The sequence below is a fragment of the Orcinus orca genome, chromosome 4, assembly GCF_937001465.1.
Source record: "Orcinus orca chromosome 4, mOrcOrc1.1, whole genome shotgun sequence".
Classification (NCBI taxonomy): Eukaryota; Metazoa; Chordata; class Mammalia; order Artiodactyla; family Delphinidae; genus Orcinus; species Orcinus orca.
The window spans coordinates 39,051,461-39,063,456 of NC_064562.1; the positions used below are offsets into that span (position 1 = coordinate 39,051,461).

At 34.9% G+C, this 11,996-nt stretch overlaps 1 protein-coding gene across 2 annotated transcripts in view; it reads right to left on the reverse strand.

The window, feature by feature from the left end:
- Positions 1 to 11,996, reverse strand: part of ARHGAP24 (Rho GTPase activating protein 24) — a 511,224-nt gene that overhangs the window by 64,038 nt on the left and 435,190 nt on the right. For both annotated transcript variants that reach the window (XM_004285424.3, XM_004285427.3), the window contains one exon: positions 5,565 to 5,687. In XM_004285424.3, the coding sequence (XP_004285472.1) occupies positions 5,565 to 5,687 (123 nt within the window). The remainder of the gene's footprint in view (positions 1 to 5,564; positions 5,688 to 11,996) is intronic.

Below are 11,996 nucleotides of genomic sequence, written 5' to 3' on the forward strand. Positions count from 1 at the left end.
TCACTGGGTTAATCATTCATCCACCTGGCTGTTCCATGAGCACATTTGGAATGCTAGTGCTTTAACCCCAACTGACCCCTAAGGCCTCTGGGTACCTTCCTAGCTATTTAGCAGGAGCATTAAAAAAAGCTGTGAAGAGTATTAAAAAGATACTCCCTTTAGAAACATCATTACTCTGACTAGCATGCCCAGATAGGTAAAATTTTGTCACTGAGGGAATCATTATTATTTCTGCCCCATGGTTCGACCATTGTTTTTGATTTCTGTGTCACAGCAGGCTGCTAGGAAAATAAGGAACTGTGAAGTATAACTCAGTCCCACCAAGACAGTGGCAGCACTGGACAAGAGGCACCTTGGCCCACTGAAAACATCACTTCTCTGAGCATTGGTATGGAGGGAACACATGTGATCGCAGGACTTTGGAGTTGGAATGAATCTTAGTTAAAAGAGTTTTGTCCAACGTTATTTCACAAGTGAGGAACCTAAAGGTGAGGGGGTAATATCACTTACCACAGATCACACAGTGGTCTGTGTCAGAGGCAAGACCACACAGCTTCTTAATTAACCACTGCTTGCCCATGTGCTAATTACTCATCATGAGAATTATTCACATTCAGTATTTTTACTGCCTTGGTAAGTCTCTGACTCAACTCTTTTCATAAGGAGACAGAAATATACAGGAAGGACCTGATTTTGTTAGCAGCTAAAGTTAGGCTATGCCCTCAGATCTAATGAACAATTAATGAATTTTCACCCTCCCCAGATCCTGGGCTGGGTACTTCCATATACATTGCCTCAAAAACAATCCAACAGAAGCCCAGTGAAAAAGACAAGAATAACCCAAACAAACAAAAACAGAACCCTAAACGTTTCCAAAGTTAAATACATGTTTTGACATCCCAACTTCTGGATTGGACTTTTAAGCAGAAACCATGTGCTTCTCAGCATCATTAATAGGGAAGCATCTGTTTACAGGGGGGTTGATCAGATAAATGAAAGTTGAGGTATCTAGATTCAATACTGAACTAAGTTATCAGGCTTGGTTGTTAAGAGAAGGTGTCTACATTTTGCATTTCCCCTGGTTCCCCTCCTTCATCTGAGTATTTGTAGTAACTTTGGTTTTTTTCATAAAAAGAAATATCAAAGCCCTATATTTTATGATTTCACTTAACAGTTTTTAATTTCTAAATATTGAAAAACTAAGCAAACTCCTCAGGTGTCACCTATGTTTTAATCAAATGTCTAATATTGAAATAGTAAAGAGGGAATATCTTACATGTATAAACAACCTGAATAAGCTTCAGTGACTCATGAAAAACTTTAACTATTTAGAAACACAGGTTGTAGAACTGCAATATAGACACTGAAATGCCCTCTCTACAATAAACACATTTAAAATGTATCCGGAGGTGGTATACAGAGCTTGATAAATCAGGATGAAAAGTCACCTTCCAAATGTCTTTACAGATGCCATTTAATCAACAACCACAACAATCTTTGAGCAGTGGGAAGGAGATTGGAAGCCAATAGGTTTTTATTTAGGATTAACTGTCTTGGATTCTATGACTAAGATAGGAAGGAGAAATGTATTCTCTAATGAAAAGCAATTATGACAATTCAGGAGTTTTTTAGCAGCTTTACTGAGATATAATTCACATATCATAGAATTCTCCTGTTTAAAGTGTACAATTCAATAGTTTTTAATATACTCAGATATATGCAACAGTCATCACAGTTAACTTTAGAACATTTTATCACCTAAAAAAAGATCTCATATGTTTTGGCTACCAACCCACTGCAAACTCCTTATTTTCCCATCCCAGTCCTAAGCAATCACAAATCTACTTTCTGTCTCTGGATTTCTCTGTTCTGTACTTTCTTATAACTAGAACGATATATATATATATATATATATATATATATATATATATATATATATATATATATATATAGTCTTTTCTGACTGGCTTCTTCCATCTAGCACAATGTTTTCAACGTTCATTCACGTTGTAGCATGCATCAATACCTCATTCTTTTTATGGCTGAACAATCCATTGTATGACTATACCACTTTCTGTGTATCTATTTGTCCATTGATGGACATTTGGGTGTTTCTACTTATTGGCATTTAGGAATAATACTGCTATAAATATTGATGTGCAAGTTTCTGTGTGGACATACATTTTTCATTTCTCTTGGGTATATACCTAAAAGTACAAATGTTGGGTCATATGGTAGCTCTATGTTTAATCATCTGAGGAACTGTCAGACTGTTTTCTAAAACAGCTACATTTTAAATTCCCATTACCAATATGGGGGGGGGGTTCAATTTCTCCACATCCTTGCCAATACTTGTTATTACGGAACTGTTTGATTCTAGCAATCCTAGTGTGTATGAAAGAAATGGTATCTCACTGTGCTTTTGATTTGTATTTCCCTGATGGCTAATAACGCTGAGCATCTTTTCATGTGCTTATTGGCCATTTGTATATTTTCCTTACAGAAATGTTTATTCAGATTCTTTGCCCATTTTTAAATTGATTCTAATTGGGTCAAAATTTTGATTTGTCTTTATTTTTGAGTTGTTAGTTATTTACATATTATGGGTAGAAGTCCAAAATCAGACATATGATCTGGACATACTTTCCTCCCATTCAATGGGTTGTCTTTTCACTTTCTTGATGGTATTAATTCAGATATTTTTGAAGAACTCAACTATATTCATCCTACTTGTCAACTTTTAAACACTTTTATTTTTCATATACTGAAGAATATACTATCAATAAGGCATGGACTTGTAATTGTGGGTTTTTCACTACCATAGTAGAAGTAATAGATCAGCTATTGTACAATAAAGCAGGAAGAAGCTCATAGTGAAAACACACGAGTTTTCTTCCTACTTATGTTACTCACAGTATGACACTTGGCAAGTCATTCATTCTCTCTGGGTCTTAACGACCTAATCTACAAAATGTGAGGCTGAACTAATTGAGTGGTTTTAAAATATTCTTGGGGAGGGGGAAGAGTAAGCTGGGACAAAGTTAGAGAATGGCATGGACATATATACACTACCAAGTGTAAAATCGATAGCTAGTGGGAAGCAGCTGCATAGCACAGGGAGATCAGCTCAGTGCTTTGTGCCCACCTAGAGGGGTGGGATAGGGAGGGTGGGAGGGAGGGAGACGCAAGAGGGAGGAGATATGGGGATATATGTATATGTATAGCTGATTCACTTTGTTATACAGCAGAAACTAACACACCATTGTAAAGCAATGATACTCCAATAAAGATGTTAAAAAATAAATAAATAAAAATAAAGTAAAATATTCTTAATTGGTGAAAAACTTATTTTTAATGAAATACTAAGTGGAACCCCAATACATAAATAAAATGTTTCTCAGTCATATAAATTTATTGTTTACAACTCAAATTTGTAACATTTCTTTAAAATTCAATCAGTAAGTATAGAGGGGCTATATTAATACAAACATTTGAAACATGAGATTATGGGTGACGTTTGCAATTTTCTATCAGGGTCAGCATTCGGTTTGGTTGTGTATTCTCTTAACAACTTTAGGAAATTCCGATATCAGATGAATTACAAAAGATTTCTTGCAAATTGAATGAGTACTTTAAAAGCTTGCCTTACAATCTCATTAACACTCTTCAATTAAAGCAAAGAGGGCAGGAGAAGATTTATTCTTCAGGGTATTGTTTCTGTTGTAAGTGCTCTATGCTAAAATATATCTCTTTAAAAGTAAATTTGAATCAGCATTTGCAAAATCCCTGAAGCACATTCTGCAGGATAAAGTATACAAACCAATCAGCTACTAGAGTATTCCTTCCAGGTTCATAAATTTGAAGGTTAACACATAGATCCCACTAGGATCACCTGTGATACTCCTGTGCTGATAGGACCTCCTGTGGCCACTGATATGGTGAAGTAAACTGGATCTCATTCATTTTTCTTGAGAAAAAGACAGATGGAAGAGGAGGAATGGGAGAAAATAATCCTTGATAGAAATAATACTTCAACAAAAGTACCACTTTCAGCAGATATTAAGAATCTTCCTGAACTCAGGAGCCTCAGAAACCTGATAATGGAGGGGAAACAGGAAATTTGAAAAGACATATCCTTAGGCTTCCCCAAAAATCCTTGACCCTGAGGGTAGCAGAAGACCTCTCGCAGCTGAGTATGTATCTCTCATGAATAGTCATGATGAAGACCCCTCTGCTAAGCCACTGGGATGGGATCTCAGCCCACCGGCCTCTTCAAACATTTTGAAGTCACTTACTAACCATTTTAGTATATGAATAGGGCGACCATACAAGCTGTCACCCAAACTAGAACACCGTGAGAGTGAGAGGTAGCACTGTCGATAATTAGCCTGGGACAACAGTAGTAAACTACACTGTTACGAGGCAAACTGGGATGAATGGTCACCCCGGTTAGGAACCTCCCCCTTCCCCAAGAGGAGATCCTGCTAAAGGACAGGCAGTTTGCAGACATGTACCACTACTCTTGTAAAATATCAACATGTCTTCCATGAATCTTTACTATTTTAAGTTTAACTTAACTTTTCAACTTTTTAAACTAAGCTTTTGAAGTTATTCTAAAATGTAAAGAGGTCAGTCAGCTTAAGAAACATCGGATATGTTAAGGGAAAAAAAAAATCACTTCTGAATTCAGGGGGCTGACGATATGCAAAAGAGAATATAAAATAAATATGAAAGTTCTAATTGCTTTAATAGATATGAATTTGATTTATATCATTTATTTTAGTTACATCAACATAAAATAACTAGGCTTTACATTCTTGGAAATACATGTTGGTTATAGATGAATATTTTGGGGTCCTTATCTATTTGGTTCCATTTATTGGATTTTTCTTTAAATATGTTTTCTGTTTATATCACTCTATATTACTTGATAGAAAAGATCACACCTTTTATCCTTCCTTCTTCCTTTTAGCTCTATTCATAGCACCATGTAGCTTATTCTTCACATGATATATTCTCTACACTGTATTAGCTAACAATTTTAAAAGAAACTTATTATCAAATCCACAAATACTTTCCTGATTGCAAAGTTGCAAAGCTTTTTTTTTTTTTTGTCACTCTGATTAGCAGCATATTTTCATCCAATGCTTTGCCACTCCTCTTTGATACCACTGAGCATCTGGGGGCTGAAATCTCTTCCAAAACTAATAGTCAAAATGTTTTTTTGCCCTGTACCTACAGGTTATTAACTAATCTACATTTATGATATGAGGCTCATAACTATGTATTATTAGTAAAATGGAACATCCAAGATAAAAGAAAAATATTATCCCTTTTTATAATTCAAAATATTCGTGGAAGAAGGTTGGTTATTAATGATATTTGATCTAAACTGAACTTCTAGGAGTTACTTAGATATGTGACTACAAATAAATTAGTAGTTTACTATTTATTTTAACATTCATCCAATTGAAAGTAGGTGCTGATAGTGACACGGGCTGGGGGAAAGGATGAACAGTTTTGGCCTACCTTTCTGTTTTTCCATGATTTTAAAATACACTCACCTCCTCCAAACGGTCCCCATATGACTCGGCGGATGGATTTGACCCAGTCTTCCATATCATTCTGGGTGCTCGCCATAAGGAGGTAGCTCTCATGATTTGCTGTCATCCGATCTCGATCACCTCCTGTAAGAAGACAGGAACATTAACACGTGAGTATGTGCTCAGCCGAAGATTCCCCATCAGCAGCCTCCTAGTGAATCCCTGAAACATAAACTGTACCTAATGTAGCTAGCACTAGGTTCTACCCAATGAATCAGAAATATTTACCATGGTTTCATCATGGGAAAAAAAAAAATCTGCTTAGAAGGGAAAGGCTCTTATGTTTCCAAGAGAAAGCCAGCAAACAAATGTCATTCCCCAAACAAAGCCTAGCTTTTTGTCCTAGCAACAACCCATAGGCCTGTATTAACTCATAATCCAATCTATTCACACCGTACTGCTGAATAGGGAAAAATAGCAAAAGCAAAATGAAAGATGGAGAAATGGTCCGCAGAGCCTGAGTTTTCATTCCAAGCAAGCGCAGAACAGTCTGAGTCTGCTCAGCGCACACAGTGAGGCCACCGGGCGCATCATGGTTGGGTACAAATGGCCCTGCCACCTAAGGGTTAGCTTTAGGAAACCCCAGCAGTACCTCCTTGCTTGCTGGTTTCTCCTATCAGCCCCGCTCCCCACCCCCTCACTGGTCGAAAACAACTCATACACTTTAAAACCTTTATAATCTCTAAAATCAACTTTGAAATGCTGGAGATCTATAAAGCATTTTTATGCTTAAAGGAGCATTTCTGAAAACAAGTATCAGTGACTGCACTGCTTCATTCTCTTTGAAAAAACTAGTGTGGTTCACAGAAGGAATAATTAAGAAAATGGACCATTAAGTATTATTTAACTGAATTCTGATAATATTTCAGCATTATACTGACTGCTAAGGTGCTCAAATAATCTATGAACAATTTAATTTTCACTAAGTGCTGTAAACTTGCAGCCTTGGGTTGGACTAATTCATATCGAAGTGTTTTGTTTGTTTAAGACATTGTCGTTTGTTTTTAAGTGGATCAGAACAGATGCCAACTGTTCTAATTCACAGTCCTTCAGTTCTGAGAGCCAGGTACCGCATGTTGCAACTGAAGGGGCTCAAAAACAATCTCCTTTGTGAGGAGCGTGCAGCCTCCAACAGGCCCCGCACTTCCTATTCTTTCACATCCAATCTCATTCACAAAGCTCTGAAAACTCTAGGCATTTGAGTTTGTGATCTCTGAATTTTATACAAATGTCCTAGGTTGAGAAATACAACTCTTCTAGCATTGATGCTAATTAACAGAACAGGTGCAAGGTCAGAGAAGTGAAATAACTTTAAGCCAACCAGCTGAATAGCCAGCATTGGTGTTTTACATTTCAATACAACTGAATTTGGGGGTGGCGTGGGTGAGGGATGCCATCAAATCAGTTCCCTAATGTTTACAGATCTCTTGAATAAACAAGATGAGCCTTCTCACTTTAAAGAGAACATATCACTATTTGGGAAACAATGACTTTCTTACACCTCTAGGTCTAGCCTAGGTCAATCATCACTTTAAGCAATTTATGTCTGAAAAAGCATAGGCTCAGGAAATCAGAGAAAACCCTTCTGAAATCGCAATTCTATATTATATTAGCTGTTTAACTTCTGGGAAAGCACATAACTTCTGGAAACTCAGTATCTTTAGTCATGCTTTAGAAATAATAATCCCTATCTAGTAAATTTTTGTGAGAATTAAATGAAATGAAGTTTACTAGCACTATGTTAGGCTAAAAGAGAAATTCTGTAAATATTAATTCAGTCTCATTTAACTGCCTCCCATATCTACAAATGCAAAAAGCACATATTATATTTAATTTGACCTCAGAGACATACAATTAGTGTAGTATGCTAGTGAGTGCTTGGGAACAATTAGTCAATAATACACATATACAGGAGTTTTTATAGAAGGCTGTCTTTCTTTGATATATAACAATGCACATTAAAGTTGTATACTGTGCATGTAGGAAAATTTGCCACACATTAACATGCATATGCATGGCTGTACGACATATAAGTCGCAGAAATAAATAAATGACAAAAGAAAAAGATGCTTTGCTTGGCGTGGCACAGTACTAAAATTTATTCTGTTTTCTGATCCACCTGTAAAAAATTACCACTTTGAGATCAGAATATTTTAATTATTGTCTTTGCCTGGAGGATGCTTAGCAATTCAGACAGTTATACCCTGCTGTGTCACTCCCAGCCCCAGCAGAAACAGTCCTAGTAATGAGAGTGAGTGACAGCCACTGGAGTGTGTTTCTGCCTGAAAGCAGGGAAAAAAGAGAATTATAAGCACAACTGGCCATTATCCCCTGACTTTTCATTTGATTCCCTATCTCTGCCAATGATGTTGTGTGTCTGACCCCTGAATCTCACTTCGACTGCCAATCACAGATATGAAATTCTCATCTGTGAATTTCATCCATGGATATAGATCTTGATTCCTCAGTGAATTAGCAAAAGACAGGGAGAAGATTTAGAAAAACTTTTTTCTATGAGTCTCAGTGTAAATAATAGACTCATTGCTAAGAATGTGATTAAAACAATTGGAGACATTTATATAGATATGAACTAAATTCTCCGTACTAAGGTTACATGATTTCTAACTGGAGAAGCCATTTGTTCTAATTCATAATCCTTCAGTTCTGAGAGTCTGGTATTGAGCCTTGCAATTGAAGGGGCTCCAAAACAATTTATTAAATGTATAATTTGATAAATGAATAAACTCAATATTGACTTTCAGCCACATGGATCAAGCTTCACTCTGTTTGTTAATCCTTTACGGGGCTTAACGTTCGATTTACCTATTTGTGAATCTAAAATTCTTTCCAAAGGTGAAATTTTAAAAAGCAACCTTAAGATGTAATTATCACTGGAGTGAAAGTATCATAGTCATCTTCAATCCATATATATGTGTATATAAGTATGTATATATTATAACCAGTATGCATTTTCCACTCTTAATTTCTGCTTGAACATAAATATCTATGCAGTGTTATTTTTATTTTTTAATACTACTCTAGATGATGGTGGATTTGCACACATTTTAAAAGACACAATGTATCAGTAAATTGTATACACCTTCTAGATGTTAGCTCGGGTTGGTAGCAATGCTTTGGTGCTAGGGTTAACACTTCAAGCGTCTGTGATTTTAAGTTAACCAAGTAGGTCACATCATTCAATCTTATTTGTTTATATGTAATTGAAAGTATGTGTACATTTCATTGGGATCTTCTATATATTTGCATTTGATATGAATTTTTGCCTTCCCAGAAATAAATTCTCTGAAATAAAATACCTGGCACGATTAACTTTTGCAAAAATTAAAAAGTAGATTAAGAAAAGCCTAGTGAATTTAATAGATTAAGAAAAAGCTTAATGTAAAATTTAAGAATAGGTTAAAGAAATCTACATTAAAGTAGATGCACAGTTAATTCAAAAAAGAAATACAAATATTTAGCATATGAAAATTTCAACTCCTCTTATAATTACAAAATAATAATTAAAAGATAATCATATTTTTGATGAAAAGCTTTGCAAAGATTTTTAAATATTTAGGAAAAATATTGGCAATGGTATGCTAAGATATACATGCTCATTGCTTATAGGAGTATGGATAATATTCCTTATGATGCAATCACTACAATAGGATTTTGAAGAATATTTATTAATATGAGCTTTTATTATACACAAGGAAATATACAAATTTTATATATATGGTATCTCTATTTTCATACAGGTAAAAAGTCAGATAAATAAGATACTAGGTTGAAAAACACAATAATTTTAACAATGATTACTGTGAATGCTAGGATTGGAAATTATTTTGCTCTCCTTTGGTACTTTTCTGTATTTTCCAGATGTTCAACCAAGTGTTGTTTTATAATGCATGCATTATTCCAGATATTCTAACATGTGTTAGTTTATCAGCAAAAAAAAAATTATTGAAAAGAACAAATGATAAGAACTGTATGGTCATGAAAGCACTAATCAATAAAAAGCCAAGGTGCGCTGGAAGACAATTATTGCTAACTCCACTCAGTGTTGCTTAAAATTGTTTGGTTTTGAATTCTCACTAATTTACCTACAACCTCTTCTCCCTCTTTCCCCAAATACATCTCTGAGTACATTCCCAAGGGAAGATTTGGGACAGGAGACCAGCGTTGCTCAAAGTACAGACTACGTCACATAACTAGGACTTTCTCAGTGAAATAGACTGCTATTTTTCTTAACGAATATATTTTAAAAAATATTTTACTGAATTTCTTGTGTGGAAATTTCTAAAAATAGTTACCTAAGTAGATTTTTTTCTTTGGAAAAAAATAATTGTAAATTGTCAAAATTATGAACTAAAAAGCAAAACAATTAATCAGAAGTGAAGTATTATATGTGTATCATATAAAGATGTGTATCATATTTTAAAGCTATACAGTGAATTACTTGTTTGTGCTTAAACTTTAAAACAAGTTGCTCAAGGAAAACTGTGGTCACCAAAATTTAGGTTCAGTTTCCAAGCAAAATTCATGGTACAGACCTGAGGATATTTCAGTGAACACCTCTGATACTGTTAATAATTTCAAGGGCAAAACATTTCCTTATTTCCAATTACAAATCAGGTCAAAACTAACCCTAGTGTACTACCCATTTAATTAGAGCTTACAGAAAAATATTTAAATGTTCTAAGTAGGGTTATCAATTTTTACTCATACCATTGCAAGGTCTTAATTTTTTAAGCATTATTTCCTTCAAAACAGTTTGAGTCTTCAATAATAGTAGAGCTCTAATGATAAATTGCAAGATATAAAGTAAATTCTGAAGCATATCTGTGGAAAATTACTGAGATAGAAAAACATTTTTTCCCTTTTATGGAGAACGATACTTGGAAAACAACCAGTGTTATGTGAAGTACAAGCAAAAAAAATTGTAAGTTTCTATGGATGCTATCACCTCTTAGTAAACAACAACAATAATAAAACAGCATATAATTTACAAAATAAAGCCAGAGAACAAATTGGCCTCACATTCAACATCATATTTTTTTCATACTGTCTCATGCATTATAGAGATATTGTTCTCTGAAAATTAAGGGTTTGGGGATGCTCTGCTAATTAAATTTTTTCCAAGTATTTCTTCCTCAAAGGTTAATTTCAAAAATATCAGAATGGCAAAATTTCAATGCATTTTGTCAACAGAAAATTTGCATTAATCTTTAATGAGATTTTGAAAATTTTAAAACCCTTAAACCAGAAAATGAGAATTAATTAAGGCCAGTGGCTGTAATCATCATTCTGTTTGTAGTTTGCCGTCAGTACACAACAAACACATTACTAAACGTTGTCTTACGTTATAATAAAATTAACATTACATTTTAATTTCATAAATACTTTATAATACTGTTTTACATACTTCCTATACGCCTTTCTAGGTTATAATCTCTTTTTAAGAAGGAATCATCCAACAACATATAGCTACATTATGTTTAAGCTAAAAGTAACTATAAATGTACATTTGTCAACTGATTATAGATTGATTGATATTTATTAATTATGGTAGATTTCTTTTTCCTTTTTTAAAATTAATTAATTAATTTTTGGCTGCATTGGGTCTTTGTTGCTGTGTGTGGGCTTTCTCTAGTTGCAGTGAGCAGGGGCCACTCTTCATTGCAGTGCATGGGCTTCTCATTGTGGTGGTTTCTCTTGTTGCAGAGCATGGGCTCTAGGAACATGGGCTTCAGTAGTTGCAGCACACGGGCTCAACAGTTGTGGTGTGTGGGCTCTGGGGCATGTGGGCTCAGTAGTTGTGGCGCACAGGCTTAGCTGCTCCACAGCATGTGGGACCTTCCTGGACCAGGGATCGAACCCATGTCCCCTGCGTTGGCAGGCGGATTCTTAACCACTGTGTCACCAGGGAAGTCCCAATTATGGTAGATTTCTAATAATTAAATTTAGAAATGATTTATTGGGAGTCTGTGTACTTGACTACAGATATAGAAAGCACTGACCTAAAAATTCTATACCGTACAAATTATTTCTGATTGCCTTTCTACAAACTTCACTATAAGAAATGTCCAAATATGTGAATGTTAGAGCAACAGTGCTGTCTGGATCAAATTGCAAAAACAAATATGTGCTTATAAAGAAGTACTGAAAAATGGTTAAGAGTTAGGACAGTGAAAGCAGACTCCTCAAGTTCAAATTACTCATTGACTAGCTGGGAGATCCCTCAGCTTTAACTGAGGGTGATGAGTACCTGCTTCACAGTATTATTGTGTATTAGTCTGATGAATAATACCATAAAATATCTTGTATAGTGCTTGCGACACACAATGCTCTGCTGTCGTTGTTATTGCCATGTATAATAATTTTGATACTAAA